Source organism: Pan paniscus, chromosome X (assembly GCF_029289425.2).
Source record: "Pan paniscus chromosome X, NHGRI_mPanPan1-v2.0_pri, whole genome shotgun sequence".
NCBI classification, from domain to species: domain Eukaryota; kingdom Metazoa; phylum Chordata; class Mammalia; order Primates; family Hominidae; genus Pan; species Pan paniscus.
This window is the reverse complement of record NC_073272.2, coordinates 101134314-101152564: the sequence shown is the minus strand read 5'-3', so window position 1 is coordinate 101152564 and position 18251 is coordinate 101134314. Positions and strand designations below refer to the sequence as shown.

Genomic DNA, 18251 nt, shown 5'->3' with positions numbered 1-18251 from the left:
ACTTTTTGGTTCAAAAGATCTCTCATTTCCATCCTCTCTTTACCATTCCCATGGCTACCAGTAAAATTTCACACCTTTATTATCTCATGTCTGGACTAAGTTGTGTAGCTTCCTGTTTTTCCAATCTCCAGTCACCACTCCTATCCCCACCCCAGCTTGGACTCATGCTGCACATAAATCTGCCATATCGTTTTCCTTTCATCTTGTCATTCCTCTGGTCACAAAAGGCCTTGATGTCTCCCAGGGGTGGATGCAATAATATTCAGACACCCCAGTTTAGCAGTTAGGGGTGCTCCACGAACAGGACTTACCTCTACTGCCTGACTCTCTCTCGTCACTACCCTCCCTACATTTCCATTCCAGCAGGCCAGCACCTCTCTCTGGAGAAGGATTCCCATCTCCATGCCTTTCTTCTCATCCCTCCTCCCATCTTGAGTGCCCTTCTGACTTTTTGTATCCTATCCTTCACACCCAGCTTACTTAAGAGTTCTCCTCTGCAAAACTTTCCTTGAGCACTGTGGCCTGCAGCTGTTTCTGCTGCCTCTAAGCACTGATGGTCTCCCGGTTTTGTTAATATCTCTTTGTTTTAGTTTCCATATATCTTACCTTTCCAAACAGATCATAAACTCAAGGACAAGGACAACGTCTTTTTTTTTTCTGCTGCTTAAAACACAACTTTATTGATGAAACACAAGTCTTAGAATAACAAATATAAACTAATATAAAAGTGTAGCTTATTCATGATGTATAACCAATTCATTGTCAGTTTAGGTAGAGGAAAGATTAAAAAATCTCAATCTAGGTAATAAGATCAAATCAATAAATTCTTTCTGTGTACAAATACTAATATTTCATTTGGCATCCTTAAAATGGTTCATCCTAAACCCAACCGTTACAACCAACATCAGTCACTGTTATGATATATGACAGTCATTATTCCAAAATAGCAGCTGAAAAGATCTCTTTACCATATACGCACAATGAAAAACAAAGAATTTACAAATCACATCGTACCAACTGCAAATACCTCAATATTGTTTGGGACAGACTCCAAATTAGAGTTTGGTTAATACTTTCAGGACTTTTACTTTCACCACCAGATCATTGTGGTTTGCTAGTGCTTTGATTTTCTTAACACAAACTCCAGACTCTTTGAATAAGAAAAAAAGTGAACTTCTGCTGAATTCTTTCCTGGATGATGCGAGCCCTTCATTTTTTATGTTGTCATTTATATTCTCAAATATGGTAAGGATATTAAGAAGAATCTCTCTATCCCATTCTTTATTAAAGAGGGAAATCAATTCTGATGGTACTTTACAACTGACCAGCTCTCTTGTCATGGCTGGATTTTCAGTAAAGTTTATAATTAGTTTCATAATCTGTATCTTGGTGAAGTGATTTCCCAGGAATAACAAAGCAAAAAAGTCTGGAAAAGAATAGGAAAGCAAATGTTGGTAATGATTAGTCACAGTCATGTTGGTTAACAGTCTTAGCCCAGCCATCTGCACAGCTGAGTCCAAGCGACAGACCATGGTGTCATCACACACTTGACTGATGTACGTCTTAATCTTGCCCTGATTTTCTGCGTTCACACTCAAGTTATTAAGGGCATTGTAAGTCTTTTCCCTAATTATGGGGTCTTTTGTTTTTATCAGTTTTGCAATAATTGGGACACCACCCAATTCACGTATGGCATTCTGGTTAAATGAATATGCTGCATTGTTACCCAGAGTGACCAAGGCTACTTCTTGAATAAAAGGATCATTTGTTCGCTCCAGGATGTTGAGGACCTTTTGGAGGTCGGGAGCACTCAGAATATCATCAATTTTATAAGGAAAGTTGAACTTGCCTCTCCGGACAGGCCATGTTGTAGCTGGAGCCCTGGTGCTCTTACTTCGGGCCTTTCCCTTGGATTTTCCACTTGCCCTGCCCCCGGCCCTAGATCCACTCCTGGTGGGGTGGCAGCCTCCACCCCTGCCTCCTGGGCAGGGTAAACTCTGTGCAAGGGTCCTGTTCCCAGAGATGGTACCCACCCTAGCCCCTTTGCCTGCCTTTGCACTTGCCTGTTCCTTCAGCGTGTTGAAAAGGGCCTTGGCCTTGGCCTCTAGGCCACCTCCGCTGTGGGATCCTGAATGGGCCTTCTCTTTTACACCCGGACAATCCTCGAGTCCCAAACTCACCTCAGGCTTGACCTCTGAATCACCCTGAAGTTTGGCCCCAGACCCTGCCCCAGCGTTAGTTTTAGCTCCTTTCACAGTCTCAACCCCAATCTCTGAGGTGTCCGTAGACTCCTCGTCTTCGTCCCAGATTTTCTCGTTCTCGTCTCTTCCCCAAGCCAGTCTGTATACACAGTAGCAGGCACCAGCCCCGATAACCACACCAGCGGCCACGCAGCCAGCTTCCCGAGTGCGGCCCATGGTATAGCTGGGACAAATCTCTTAACCCGAGCACAAAACAGGCTCACTCTGGCCCAGAGAAGCGCGCACACGTCGCGGGCGGAGTCTGCAGCTACTGCTGGCCGGCTCTGAGGCAGCTCGACCTACGAATAAAGGATGCATTTCAGATTTCAGGCTCCTCCTCCTTTTGTGTCTTTGCACGCAAACAGACTGAAACAACAACAAAACAAACAAACGTACAAAAATACAGAGATACTGGCAGAGACTCGGGGCTTGATATCTAGATCACTGATTCCTTTCTTCCACCCGGAAGCTAAGTTTGGAAATTTTCCCCGCTTAAAGACTCTCCAACCTCACGTTCCACCACCCCACCCCAGAACGTTAAAGTTCCCTGCCATCCCTGCCCTTCCAGATGTCCTGTGAACAGTGGCGCCCTCACATGCACCCACAGAGGTCCAGGCAGTTTTTTTTCCTTCTCTTTCTTGCTTCCAAGTACACTGCTTCGTGCAAACCTGCAGACAAGGGCGCGGGGAGAGGGGTACTGAGAGCTCGGGGTACATATAGATCTCACCCGGGACGGGACACACATCCCTCTTCTGAATTCCTAGCCCTTTACAACTGCCTTGCCCAATGTTTCCCGCCTTCGGTTACCCTCCTCTCCTCACAGAGCTGCGGCTTTGGAATTCATTATCTCCCTCCCTCTTCCTCCTTCGATGATTCCTCTAACCCTCCATTCCACCTCCACCCCTACTCCCATCATTGGCATCCTCCGAAGATGTCGCCACACATTTTCATCGTTAACATTTTCCTTGTAACAAAATGAAGTGAGAATATCTAAAAGCCGTACTGGCGTGAAATGCCTAAAGGTCTCCAACTCCGCCCTTGCCTCCGCCAACTCCTCCATCTCAAAGGTACCAGGACACCGCCGCCCCCCCACCCCCCCCACCCCGTGTCATTATACCAACTACCTCTGCTCCGGAGCAATTTCTTACCTCTCTCACCTCGGTTTCCGCTTCCACTAAACCTTCAAGACTGACAAACTTCAGAAGTGAGTGCTTGGTCGACGGACCAACACCAAGGACCCTGTACCCCAAACAGTAATTTGGAATAACGTCCTCCCAACCCCTGGACTCTCTTGACGCCCACCCCTTCTCAGCTATTTTCTTCCCTGTCTTGTACTTGCAGAGCAATTTCTTTTGCAAGCTCCGAAATGGTGTAGATAAGAGGGAAGGAGGGGGATATGGAAGGGGTCCACGGGCCCATTCGAGTTGCAGTCGCCACCATGCTCCACCCCCAAATAATGCAATCACCCTTATTATGACCTACTTGGTTCTTGACAACTTTGCGTTTCTTCCTGCTCCAAGGGTTGGACTGGCCTCCGGCCCCAAGATCTGCAGACACAGGCAACAAGGCAGAAACTGAAGGCTCAGCGGACAGAAAAGCACTTCGGGGAGTCCCAATATCCACTTCTCCTAATTCAGGGTCCTGGCTGTCAATGGATTTTACCTTTTTGTTTCTCACCCTACCCTCACTTCTCTGGACTCCGCTGACACCAGCCCTGTTGCTTGGTAGTATTCCCCTACCCCCGTCCCCGCCCCCGGCCCTCACTCCCTCCCGCAGCCCCAGCGGTCGGCCATTTTCCCAGCAAAACCACACCCCTTTCAAACCACTGGAAGCGGGGCGGGGCGAGGGGGGATATGGAAAATCCGAGGAGAAAAACAAAACCAACCGATCTCTTCTATCCCTCTCCCCAACGCACCCTACCCGCAATGACAAGCACTTTTCCTGCAGGCACTGTTACATCCTCTTTTACTGAAGAAAAAAAAATGGCAGGAAGATTGCTTGAGAGTCGGTAAAGGGCCCAAGTTAAGGCAAGGACCTCAGTCATCCCAGTCCTTCTGGGCGCCACGGGACAGCTCCAGCTTTACACTGACCTGCAAGGATTCCAGGCAGACTATTCCTTTGTTCCCAAATGGCACAGCGTCCTACTGAAAGAAAAGGGGTATGACTGTCAGACGCACAGCCCCAAGATTCTGGCTTGGTAGATGGGCCAGCACACAGGACATGAATCCGAATATCCGCCCTCCCTGATTCAAGGCCCTGGATGTTAAAGGTCCCACGACGCCCGAGTCTGGGGTCGCCCCTGGAATCCGGCCCCAAGGTCTACCATTTTTGTTCTAGAAAGGGCCAGGGATACTGCAAGGGTTTGGAGAAAGTGAACTGTGCTCCCCCTTCGGCCTCCACGGTTCACTGCCCGCGCCGCAGGGATCCCCTGGCAACGCCCATCCACACACAAACCTGCTGGGATCCAGGCAGAACCTCGTCCTCCTTCCCCCAGGCCACAGGCCCTCTCGCCCTCTGGGCGATAGGAAGAGTGCAACCGGACCAAACGAAGACTAGGATTAGAAGGACGTCTGCACGCGTCGGCTCCAGCTCACGTGAGGGCCACGTCAACCATGAGATCAGGACCCCAATTACCACTCCCATCAGCAGCGCCGCAGAAGCCGGCCCTCCCCTTCCTTCCCTGACACATCAGGTCCTGCCACTCATTTTCCTCTTTGCCAACCCCGGAGACTAGAAGTAGCTTCTCTTTGTGGTGAATTTGCCTTTCTTTGGTTTACAGGGAGAGGCTGTGTCTGCTCCCGTGTCCGTTGGCCTTTTCTTCCTCTTCGAGGAATAATTTTTTATCTTCTCTAGTCCCAGTCCAACTGTCTCTCTCTATACCTCCCCTCATCACAAGTCATGAATGTCCAATTTCTTCTGCACCCCTGTAAAATGTGGAGCAAGATGTTAGAAAAGGAGATAGATCGTGGGAGTGTCTTATTTAAACTTTTCTGCTCATTTGTTTTTAAATCAGTAACGCATTACTTTTATATTGAGAAAATAAAATGATGCTATTTTCCTTTGAGTGGAGAGTTTAAACGGGAGAGAAAACCCAAAAGGCCTCATTAATTTCGTTATTTTATTTGTAACAGTAGGAAAATATTTCTACTGGTTACAGCCAATTAGTAGCTTTTAAAACAAAATAACTCATTTTAAAATTGAAAAGTGGGCTGAGGTGGGTGGATTGCTGGAGCCCAGGAGCTTAAGGCTGCAGTGAGCTATGATGTCACCACTGCACTCCAGCCTGGGTGACAGAGAGCAAGCCTCTATCTCTTAAAAAAATGGATTTTTTTTACATGATCTATGAATTACTCCACAAAGAGACGACCAGTTGTCTAATCTTGGCCATTTTACACAAATAATTCCTTACTTTTTCTATTTTTGAATCAACTTGCAATTTGATAAGTTAAAGCAACACAACCCTGTCTTGTTAAATTAAAGAAAAGCATGTATTTAACGTCCGAAAGTCTTGACCGACTGTTATATGAACCTCTTGTGATTCGATGGCTACTCTGATCACCTGCCTCTGAATTGAATTCCAGTCTACCAAGGCTGAGGCACCTGAGGGTGTGAGGGATGCAGCGATGTTCTAATCCTTCCTGCCCTGTCAAGAGCGGAAGAAGGTGCTGCCCTCCCACCGTTCCACATTCCATAGCCTCTCATCCCCTGTATTCAGGCACCCATCTATTGTTCACTCCAAAAATATATATAGATGAGTGACCAAGGTGGTAAATGCCACGTTTACTCAGGTGACCAATCAGAGTAAATACCTTTGGCTCCTTCCCTTCCTTCCCCAAATTCCCACAGAGGTAACAGCAATGCATTGAAGGGCTTTCTGTTCCTACCTACCCCTCTGCCCTTATTCATGGTGCCTGAGTGAGCATTGCTCCTAATACTGTGTGCTGCCACCACCTGACCTGAGAGGTGCAGCCCGCTGGGCTTCTTGCCTCTGGCTTCCTTAAAAAGAGAACCTAATCTTGTTGCAGAGTTACTGCCTGCCAGTCCATATCCACCTTGGTGTCCGCTCAGCCAAATGTATGCCTAAGGAACAATCCCCACGGATTAACCCAGAGTAGGCATTCTCACACGGACAACCTTGTGGACCACCTGCAATTGTGGTCATACGTATATTCATTTTCGTGGAGATAGGAGCCATAGCTTTCATCAGATTCTCACAGGCATGTATGACTTTTAAAAAATAACTAAGAACTATTAATACTTTCCTGAAAAAAAGCTATATATCCCCTCAATAGAAAATCTACTCCTTCCCAGCACTGTGGGAGGCTGAAGCTGGCAGACCACTTGAGGTCAGGAGTTCGAGACCAGCCTGGCCAGCATGGTAAAACGCCATCTTTATTAAAAATACAAAAATTAGCCGGGAATGGTGGCACGAACCTGTAGTCCCAGCTACTTGGGAGGCTGAGGAAGGAGAATTGCTTGAACCCAGGAGGCATAGGTTGCAGTGAGTTGAGATTGTGCCATTGCACTCCAGCCTGGGCAACAGAGCAAGACTCCATCTCAAAAAAAAAAAAAAAAGAAAAAGAAAGTCTATTCCTCTCCCCTCTTCTCTGTCTCTAGTTATATACTTATTTTTTTAAGTGCAGAAATCTGTAGAGTAGAATGCAAAACTGCCCTGCAATGCCTATTCTACCACCAAGCACTTTCAATGATATCGACCTTTCTTCCTGCAAATATACAGTATATGTATGTGGATGTGTCAAGTTCCAAGTTGAACAATATGCAAAACAAAACAATTGACATTTACTGCAGTACTTGCAATAAATCTGCACTTTAATTGGAGAATTTATATCTTTAAAAATGGAGTCTTTCTATCCATGCCAACTTTTGAGATTTTCAATAAATGTGATGTTTCTTTATACTCATTTCTTATTATGTTTGTGTTTTGTTTATATGAATGACATTCCCATTATGATTACACATTCTACCTGGTAATTGTTTGTCTCAGGTAAAGTAATTAATTATGATATATTTATCTTTAGTGACCATTCTTATTATTTCTAATAGTTTTTTCATTGATACTTTTGGGTTTTCCAGGTATGCATGCATAATATCTGCAAATGATGATTTTTCATTTCTTCTTTTCCAGTATTTATATTCTTTATTCTTTTATTTTCTGCATGTATTCCATTGACCAGAACCTGCAGAACTAGTTTGAATGATAATGGTGATTGAGGGCCTCCAGATCTTATTCTTGAAGAAAATGGGAGTGTCCTTAGTATTTCATTGTTTAGTGCAACCTGACATTTGCTGTTTGTTTTTCATGTGTTCTTCTTCATCTGTGTATGGATGATTTGGGGGATGCCTAAAGGTGTACTTTTATAACCCTTTATATAAGACTGAGGAAAATTAAATTGTCCACATCATAATACTGGGAAGGAGAGGAAATAGGGAGAGCGGCCACAAGTGCTGAGCTTATGGGGAATGTATTGGTGAGCAAAAACAACACAGACTCTTCTTTCGTGGTGGAAATAAGACCTTAATAAAATGAGCGCACACACACACACACACACACGCACACACACACACACAGAAAAATACTGTAAAGGAAAAAACCTCTGTTAATATCGTTTTTAAAAAAGGGGCATAGTCTGAGGATCAGGGAAAGTTTCCTTGCTGGGGCAGAGAGAGTGAAGTTTTCAGCTGAGACGAAGAAAAGCAGGTGGTAACTAGGAAAAGAGGGGAACAGAAAATAAAAAATCTCAACTTCCCCACCCCTCTGATAACTACTGTGATAACCAATCTACTTCAATCCTAGGATAAATCCTATGAAAACCACTGTTAATTTTTCAGGTGACTCTTTCCAGGTTTTGTTGTTGTTTCACATATATTACTAAAAAATATATGTAGATACATTATGTGTGTGTGTACACATATATCTTTCTAAAATAATTTGGGATTATACTATGCATATTATTCTGCATAACTATTTTTTTCACCTGATATATCATGTGAATCTTTTTAGCAGACACACTAATATTCTGAAGCGTGGATTTACCAGAATTTAACCAATCTTTTACTGATGGATACTTAGCCTCTTCCTAATCTTTATCTATTACAAAGATGCCGCAGTGAAGACTTCTGTCTATATATATTTTGGCAACTATGATATAATTTCCTCAAGATAAATTCCTAGAAGTAAAATAATTGTGTCAAAATGGGTGTTCATTTTAAATTTTACCCATGCTGCCAACTTTCACCTCTTAAATTTATATATATATAGATCGATCGATAGATAGATATATATATATGAATTCCATGTTGTGCTCCAAATAATTAATTTATTTAATTATAAGTGATATTAAACATCTTCTTAGAGGTTTGTTAAGCATCTGTATTTATCTTTCTGTGTACTGTCTTTCCTCATTTTTTTACTAAGTTGTTCATCTGTTTCTTACTAATACATAAGAACTTTCTGCAAATTAAGCAAATGAGTCTTTTGACTTCAATAAGTGTTATAAATATTTTCCCGATTTATAATTTTTTGGACTTCTATATAGAATTTTTTATCTTTACACTACAAAATTTACCAACATTTTTTTCTTTTTTTTATTATACTTTAAGTTCTAGCGTACATGTGCACAACGTGCAGGTTTGTTACATATGTATACAAGCGCCATGTTGGTGTGCTGCACCTATTAACTCGTCATTTACATTAGGTATATCTCCTTTTTTTATTATTATTATACTTTAAGTTTTAGGGTACATGTGCACATTGTGCAGGTCAGTTACATATGTATACATGTGCCATGCTGGTGCGCTGCACCCACTAACTCGTCATCTAGCATTAGGTATATCTCCCAATGCTATCCCTCCCCCCTCTCCCCACCCCACAACAGTCCCCAGAGTGTGATGTTCCCCTTCCTGTGTCCATGTGTTCTCATTGTTCAATTCCCACCTATGAGTGAGAATATGCGGTGTTTGCTTTTTCGTTCTTGCGATAGTTTACTGAGAATGATGATTTCCAATTTCATCCATGTCCCCACAAAGGACATGAACTCATCATTTTTTATGGCTGCATAGTATTCCATGGTGTATATGTGCCACATTTTCTTAATCCAGTCTATCATTGTTGGACATTTGGGTTGGTTCCAAGTCTTTGCTATTGTGAATAATGCTGCAATAAACATACATGTGCATGTGTCTTTATAGCAGCATGATTTATAGTCCTTTGGGTATATACCCAGTAATGGGATGGCTGGGTCAAATGGTATTTCTAGTTCTAGATCCCTGAGGAATCGCCACACTGACTTCCACAATGGTTGAACTAGTTTACAGTCCCACCAACAGTGTAAAAGTGTTCCTATTTCTCTACATCCTCTCCGGCACCTGTTGTTTCCTGACTTTTTAATGATCACCATTCTAACTGGTGTGAGATGGTATCTCATTGTGGTTTTGATTTGCATTTCTCTGATGGCCAGTGATGATGAGCATTTTTTCATGTGTTTTTTGGCTGCATAAATGTCTTCTTTTGAGAAGTGTCTGTTCATGTCCTTCACCCACTTTTTGGTGGGGTTGTTTGTTTTTTCTTGTAAATTTATTTGAGTTCATTGTAGATTCTGGATATTAGCCCTTTGTCAGATGAGTAGGTTGTGAAAATTTTCTCCCATTCTGTAGGTTGCCTGTTCACTCTGATGTTAGTTTCTTTTGCTATGCAGAAGCTCTTTAGTTTAATTAGATCCCATTTGTCAATTTTGCCTTTTGTTGCCATTGCTTTTGGTGTTTTAGACATGAAGTCCTTGCCCATGCCTATGTCCTGAATGGTAATGCCTAGGTTTTCTTCTAGGGTTTTTATGGTTTTAGGTCTAACGTTTAAGTCTTTAACCCATTTTGAATTGATTTTTGTATAAGGTGTAAGGAAGGGATCCAGTTTCAGCTTTCTACATATGGCTAGCCAGTTTTCCCAGCACCATTTATTAAATAGGGAATCCTTTCCCCATTGCTTGTTTTTCTCAGGTTTGTCAAAGATCAGATAGTTGTAGATATGAGGCGTTATTTCTGAGGGCTCTGTTCTGTTCCATTGATCTATATCTCTGTTTTGGTACCAGTACCATGCTGTTTTGGTTACTGTAGCCTTGTAGTATAGTTTGAAGTCAGGTAGTGTGATGCCTCCAGCTTTGTTCTTTTGGCTTAGGATTGACTTGGCAATGCAGGCTCTTTTTTGGTTCCATGTGAACTTTAAAGTAGTTTTCTCCAATTCTGTGAAGAAAGGCATTGGTAGCTTGATGGGGATGGCATTGAATCTGTAAATTACCTTGGGCAGTATGGCCATTTTCACGATATTGATTCTTCCTACCCATGAGCATGGAATGTTCTTCCATTTGTTTGTATCCTCTTTTATTTCCTTGAGCAGTGGTTTGTAGTTCTCCTTGAAGAGGTCCTTCACACCCCTTGTAAGTTGGATTCCCAGGTATTTTATTCTCTTTGAAGCAATTGTGAATGGGAGTTCACTCATGATTTGGCTCTCTGTTTGTCTGTTGTTGGTGTATAAGAATGCTTGTGATTTTTGTACATTGATTTTGTATCCGGAGACTTTGCTGAAGTTGCTTATTAGCTTAAGGAGATTTGGGGCTGAGACAATGGGGTTTTCTAGATATACAATCATGTCGTCTGCAAAAAGGGACAATTTGACTTCCTCTTTTCCTAATTGAATACCCTTTATTTCGTTCTCCTGCCTAATTGCCCTGGCCAGAACTTCCAACACTATGTTGAGTAGGAGTGGTGAGAGAGGGCATCCCTGTCTTGTGCCAGTTTTCAAAGGGAATGCTTCCAGTTTTTGCCCATTCAGTATGATATTGGCTGTGGGTTTGTCATAGATAGCTCCTATTATTTTGAAATATGTCCCATCAATACCTAATTTATTGAGAGTTTTTAGCATGAAGCGTTGTTGAATTTTGTCAAAGGCCTTTTCTGCATCTATTGAGATAATCATGTGGTTTTTGTCTTTGGTTCTGTTTATATGCTGGATTACATTTATTGATTTGCGTATATTGAAGCAGCCTTGCATCCCAGGGATGAAGCCCACTTGATCATGGTGGATAAGCTTTTTGATGTGCTGCTGGATTCGTTTTGCCAGTATTTTACTGAGGATTTTTGCATCAGTGTTCATCAAGGATATTGGTCTAAAATTCTCTTTTTTGGTTGTGTCTTTGCCAGGCTTTGGTATCAGAATGATGCTGGCCTCATAAAATGAGTTAGGGAGGTTTCCCTCCTTTTCTATTGATTGGAATAGTTTCAGAAGGAATGGTACCAGTTCCTCCTTGTACCTCTGGTAGAATTCGGCTGTGAATCCATCTGGTCCTGGACTCTTTTTCATTGGTAAGCTATTGATTATTGCCACAAATTCAGCTCCTGTTATTGGTCTATTCAGAGATTCAACTTCTTCCTGGTTTAGTCTTGGGAGGGTGTATGTGTCGAGGAATTTATCCATTTCTTCTAGATTTTCTAGTTTATTTGCGTAGAGTTGTTCGTAGTATTCTCTGATGGTAGTTTGTATTTCTGTGGGATTGGTGGTGATATCCCCTTTATCATTTTTTATTGCATCTATTTGATTCTTCTCTCTGTTTTTCTTTATTAGTCTTGCTAGCGGTCTATCAATTTTGTTGATCCTTTCAAAAATCCAGCTCCTGGATTCATTAATTTTTTGAAGGGTTTTTTGTGTCTCTATTTCCTTCAGTTCTGCTCTGATTTTAGTTATTTCTTGCCTTCTGCTAGCTTTTGAATGTGTTTGCTCTTGCTTTTCTAGTTCTTTTAATTGTGATGTTAGAGTGTCAATTTTGGATCTTTCCTGCTTTCTCTTGTGGGCATTTAGTACTATAAATTTGCCTCTACACACTGCTTTGTATGTGTCCCAGAGATTCTGGTATGTTGTGTCTTTGTTCTCACTGGTTTCAAAGAACATCTTTATTTCTGCCTTCATTTTGTTATGTACCCAGTAGTCATTCAGGAGCAGGTTGTTCAGTTTCCATGTAGTTGAGCGGTTTTGAGTGAGATTCTTAATCCTGAGTTCTAGTTTGATTGCACTGTGGTCTGAGAGATAGTTTGTTATAATTTCTGTTCTTTTACATTTGCTGAGGAGAGCTTTACTTCCAAGTATGTGGTCAATTTTTGAATAGGTGTGGTGTGGTGCTGAAAAGAATGTATATTCTGTTGATTTGGGGTGGAGAGTTCTGTAGTTGTCTATTAGGTCCACTTGGTGCAGAGCTGAGTTCAATTCCTGGGTATCCTTGTTGACTTTCTGTCTCGTTGGTCTGTCTAATGTTGACAGTGGGGTGTTAAAGTCTCCCATTATTAATGTGTGGGAGTCTAAGTCTCTTTGTAGGTCACTCAGGACTTGCTTTATGAATCTGGGTGCTCCTGAATTGGGTGCATATATATTTAGGATAGTTAGCTCTTCTTGTTTAATTGATCCCTTTACCATTATGTAATGGCCTTCTTTGTCTCTTTTGATCTTTGTTGGTTTAAAGTCTGTTTTATCAGAGACTAGGATTGCAACCCCTGCCTTTTTTTGTTTCCCATTTGCTTGGTAGATCTTCCTCCATCCTTTTATTTTGTGCCTATGTGTGTCTCTGCACGTGAGATGGGTTTCCTGAATACAGCACACTGATGGGTCTTGACTCTTTATCCAATTTGCCAGTCTGTGTCTTTTAATTGGAGCATTTAGTCCATTTACATTTAAAGTTAATATTGTTATGTGTGAATTTGATCCTGTCATTATGATGTTAGCTGGTTATTTTGCTCATTAGTTGATGCAGTTTCTTCCTAGCCTCGATGGTCTTTACATTTTGGCATGATTTTGCAGCGGCTGGTACCGGATGTTCCTTTCCATGTTTAGCGCTTCCTTCAGGAGCTCTTTTAGGGCAGGCCTGGTGTTGACAAAATCTCTCAGCATTTGCTTGTCTGTAAAGTATTTTATTTCTCCTTCACTTATGAAGCTTAGTTTGGCTGGATATGAAATTCTAGGTTGAAAATTCTTTTCTTTAAGAATGTTGAATATTGGCCCCTACTGTCTTCTGGCTTGTAGGGTTTCTGCCGAGAGATCTGCTGTTAGTCTGATGGGCTTCCCTTTGAGGGTAACCTGACCTTTCTCTCTGGCTGCCCTTAACATTTTTTCCTTCATTTCAACTTTGGTGAATCTGACAATTATGTGACTTGGAGTTGCTCTTCTCGAGGAGTATCTTTGTGGCGTTCTCTGTATTTCCTGAATCTGAATGTTGGCCCGCCTTGCTAGATTGGGGAAGTTCTCCTGGATAATATCCTGCAGAGTGTTTTCCAACTTGGTTCCATTCTCCCCATCACTTTCAGGTACACCAATCAGACGTAGATTTGGTCTTTTCACATAGTCCCATATTTCTTGGAGGCTTTGTTCGTTTCTTTTTATTCTTTTTTCTCTAAACTTCGCTTCTCACTTCATTTCATTCATTTCATCTTCCATTGCTGATACCCTTTCTTCCAGTTGATCGCATCGGCTCCTGAGGCTTCTGCATTCTTCACGTAGTTCTCGAGCCTTGGTTTTCAGCTCCATCAGCTCCTTTAAGCACTTCTCTGTATTGGTTATTCTAGTTATACATTCTTCTAAATGTTTTTCAAAGTTTTCAACTTCTTTGCCTTTGGTTTGAATGTCCTCCCGTAGCTCAGAGTAATTTGATCGTCTGAAGCCTTCTTCTCTCATCTCGTCAAAGTCATTCTCCATCCAGCTTTGTTCTGTTGCTGGTGAGGAACTGCGTTCCTTTGGAGAAGGAGAGGCGCTCTGCTTTTTAGAGTTTCCAGTTTTTCTGTTCTGTTTTTTCCCCATCTTTGTGGTTTTATCTACTTTTGGTCTTTGATGATGGTGATGTACAGATGGGTTTTTGGTGTGGATGTCCTTTCTGTTTGTTAGTTTTCCTTCTAACAGACAGGAGCCTCAGCTGCAGGTCTGTTGGAGTACCCTGCTGTGTGAGGTGTCAGTGTGCCCCTGCTGGGAGGTGCCTCCCAGTTAGGCTGCTCGGGGGTCAGGGGTCAGGGACCCACTTGAGGAGGCAGTCTGCCCGTTCTCAGATCTCCAGCTGCGTACTTGGAGAAACACTGCTCTCTTCAAAGCTCAGATGGAAATGCAGAAATCACCCGTCTTCTGCATCGCTCACGCTGGGAGCTGTAGACCAGAGCTGTTCCTATTCGGCCATCTTGGCTCCTCCCTCCTACATTAGGTATATCTCCTAATGCTACCCCTCCCCCCTCCCCCCACCCGACGACAGGCCCCTGTGTGTGATGTTCCCCTTCCAGTGTCCAAGTGTTCTCATTGTTCAATTCCCACCTATGAGTAAGAATATGCGGTGTTTGGTTTTCTGTCCTTGTGATAATTTGCTCAGAATGATGGTTTCCAGCTTCATCCATGTCCCCACAAAGGACATGAACTCATCATTTTTTATGGCTGCATAGTATTCCATGGTGTATATGTGCCACATTTTCTTAATCCAGTCTATCATTGATGGACATTTGGGTTGGTTCCAAGTCTTTGCTATTGTGAATAGTACCGCAGTAAAAATACATGTGCATGTGTCTTTATAGCAGCATGATTTATAATCCTCTGGGTATATACGCAGTAATGGGATGGCTGGGGCAAATGGTATTTCTAGTTCTAGATCCTTGAGGAATCGCCACACTGTCTTCCACAATGGTTGAACTAGTTTATAGTCCCACCAACAGTGTAAAAGTGTTCCTATTTCTCCACATCCTCTCCAGCACCTGTTGTTTCCTGACTTTTTAATGATCGCCATTCTAACTGGTGTGAGATGGTATCTCATTGTGGTTTTGATTTGCATTTCTCTGATGGCCAGTGATGAGCATTTTTTCATGTGTCTTTTGGCTGCATAAATGTCTTCTTTTGAGAAGTGTCTGTTCATATCCTTTGCCCACTTTTTGATGGGGTTGTTTGGTTTTTTCTTGTAAATTTGTTTAAGTTCTTTGTTGATTCTGGATATTAGCCCTTTGTCAGATAAGTAGATTGCAAAAATTTTCTCCCATTCTGTAGGTTGCCTCTTCACTCTGATGGTAGTTTCTTTTGCTGTGCGGAAGCCCTTTAGTTTAATGAGATCCCATTTGTCAATTTTGGCTTCTGTTACCATTTCTTTTGGCGTTTTAGACATGAAGTCCTTGCCCATGCCTATGTCCTGAATGGTATTGCCTAGGTTTTCTTCTAGGGTTTTCATGGTTTTAGATCTAACATGTAAGTCTTTAATCCATCTTGAATTGATTTTTGTATAAGTTGTAAGGAAGGAATCCAGTTTCAGCTTTCTACATATGGCTAGCCAGTTTTCCCAGCACCATTTATTAAATAGGGAATCCTTTACCCCTTTCTTTTTTTTCTCAGGTTTGTCAAAGATCAGATGGTTGTAGATGTGTAAAATTTACCAACTTTTTTCTTTACATTTTTGAGGTTTGTGTCCTGCTTAGGGAGATCTGTGTTTTCTCCTAATTTTTATGTTTCCTTTTATATTTAAATTTTTGGTCCATACGGAATTATTTTCTTCCAAATGGCTAGCAAATTGTCCTAATGCTAATTATCAAATAATCCCCTCTTTAGCTCACTGATTTAAAGTGCCATCTTTGGGCTGCTTGGGCGAGGCGACCCTTGGGTCGGCGCTGCGGGTGAGGTGGGCAGGTAGGTGGGCGGATGGCCGCGGTTCTCCCACAGGCGCGGGAGGCGAGGTCCCCCACGGCGTCCGAAGTCCCCCCCCCCCCGCACCCCCGGCCTCCAGCGTTGAGGCGGGGGAGTGAGGAGATGCCGACCCAGAGGGACAGCAGCACCATGTCCCACACGGTCGCAGGCGGCTGCAGTGGGGACCATTCCCACCAGGTCTGGGTGAAAGCGTACTACCGCGGGGATATCATGATAACACATTTTGAACCTTCTATCTCCTTTGAGGGCCTTTACAATGTGTTTCGAGACATGTTCTTTTGACAACGAACAGCTCTTCACCATGAAATGGATAGACGAGGAAGGAGACCCGTGTACAGTATCATCTCAGTTGGAGTTAGAAGAAGCCTTTAGACTTTATGAGCTAAACAAGGACTCTGAACTCTTGATTCATGTGTTCCCTTGTGTACCAGAACGTCCCGGGATGCCTTGTCCAAGAGAAGATAAATCCATCTACCGTAGAGGTGCACGTCACTGGAGAAAGCTTTATTGTGCCAATGGACACACTTTTCAAGCCAAGTGCTTCAACAGGCGTGCTCACTGTGCCATCTGCACAGACTGAATATGGGGACTTGGATGCCAAGGATATAAGTGTATCAACTGCAAACTCTTGGTTCATAAGAAGTGCCATAAACTCCTCACAATTGAATGTGGGCGGCATTCTTTGCCACTGGAACCAGTGATGCCCATGGATCAGTCATCCATGCATTCTGACCATGCACAGACAGTAATTCCATATAGTCCTTCAAGTCATGAGAGTTTGGATCAAGTTGGTGAAGAAAAAGAGGCAATGAACACCAGAGAAAGTGGCAAAGCTTCATCCAGTCTAGGTCTTCAGGATTTTGATTTGCTCCAGGTAATAGGAAGAGGAAGTTAAGCCAAAGTACTGTTGGTTCCATTAAAAAAAAAACAAAAACATATCGTATTTATGCAATGAAAGTTGTGAAAAAAGAGCTTGTTAATGATGATGAGGATATTGATTGGGTGCAGACAGAGAAACATGTGTTTGAGCAGGCATCCAATCATCCTTTCCTTGTTGGGCTGCAGTCTTGCTTTCAGACAGAAAGCAGATTGTTCTTTGTTATAGAGTATGTAAATGGAGGAGACCTAATGTTTCATATGCAGCGACAAAGAAAACTTCCTGAAGAACATGCCAGATTTTACTCTGCAGAAATCAGTCTAGCATTCAATTATCTTCATGAGTGAGGGATAATTTATAGAGATTTGAAACTGGACAATGTATTACTAGACTCTGAAGGCCACATTAAACTCACTGACTACGGCATGTGTTAAGGAAGGATTACGGCCAGGAGATACAACCAGCACTTTCTGTGGTACTCCTAATTACATTGCTCCTGAAATTTTAAGAGGAGGAGATTATGGTTTCAGTGTTGACTGGTGGGCTCTTGGAGTGCTAATGTTTGAGACGATGGCAGGAAGGACTCCACTTGATACTGTTGGGAGCTCCGATAACCCTGACCAGAACACAGAGGATTCTCTCTTCCAAGTTATTGTGGAAAAACAAATTCACATACCACGTTCTCTGTCTGTAAAAGCTGAAAGTGTTCTGAAGAGTTTTCTTAACAAGGACCCTAAGAAAAGACTGGGTTGTCATCCTCAAACAGGATTTGCTGATATTCAGGGACACCCGTTCTTCCAAAATGTTGATTGGGATATGATGGAGCAAAAACAGGTGGTATCTCCCTTTAAACCAAATATTTCTGGGGAATTTGGTTTGGACAACTTTGATTCTCAGTTTACTAATGAACCTGTCCAGCTCACTCCAGATGTCGATGACATTGTGAGAAAGATTGATCAGTCTGAATTTGAAGGTTTTGAGTATATCAATCCTCTTTTGATGTCTGCAGAAGAATGTGTCCGATCCTCATTTTTCAACCATGTATTCTACTCATGTTGCCATTTAATGCATGGATAAACTTGCTGCCAGCCTGGATACAATTAACCATTTTATATTTGCCACCTACAAAAAAACACCCAGTATCTTCTCTCGTAGACTACATGAATCAATTATTACATCTTTTTTACTATGAAAAATAAATTAATACTAGCTTCCAGACAATCATGTCAAAATTTAGTTGAACTGGTTTTTCAGTTTTTAAAAGGCCTACAGATGAGTAATGAAGTTATTTTTTTTGTTTAAAAAAAAACAAAGAAAACCACTGCATTTAAAAAGTATCAGTTGCATTAAGGCACATAGTGGGATTACATCATAAACCTCCCATAATTTTTGTCATTCTGTGTTAAATCACTTCAGGGTT

The 18251-nt window shown here is 42.3% G+C and overlaps 1 protein-coding gene and 1 pseudogene across 6 annotated transcripts; one reads left to right on the top strand and one right to left on the bottom strand.

The window, feature by feature from the left end:
- Positions 1 to 647: 647 nt before the first annotated feature.
- Positions 648 to 4787, bottom strand: ARMCX1 (armadillo repeat containing X-linked 1). 6 transcript variants are annotated; one of them, XM_008962770.5, is made up of 4 exons: positions 4695 to 4787; positions 4331 to 4384; positions 3723 to 3787; positions 648 to 2539 (listed from the first exon to the last, which is right to left on the bottom strand). In XM_008962770.5, exon 4 carries the CDS (start codon positions 2415 to 2417, stop codon positions 1056 to 1058), a length of 1362 nt encoding a protein of 453 aa, XP_008961018.1. In that variant the 5' UTR covers positions 2418 to 2539; positions 3723 to 3787; positions 4331 to 4384; positions 4695 to 4787; the 3' UTR covers positions 648 to 1055. The 6 variants fall into 6 exon arrangements, with proteins under 6 accessions (XP_008961018.1, XP_014198985.1, XP_014198986.1 ...); XM_014343499.4 differs by having other exon boundaries at positions 4331 to 4381; positions 4695 to 4717; XM_014343500.4 differs by lacking the exons at positions 3723 to 3787; positions 4331 to 4384; positions 4695 to 4787 and adding exons at positions 2836 to 2908; positions 3389 to 3430.
- Positions 4788 to 16056: 11269 nt separating this feature from the next.
- On the top strand, positions 16057 to 17908 carry LOC134729768 (protein kinase C iota type-like; annotated as a pseudogene).
- The last annotated feature ends 343 nt before the right edge of the window (positions 17909 to 18251 follow it).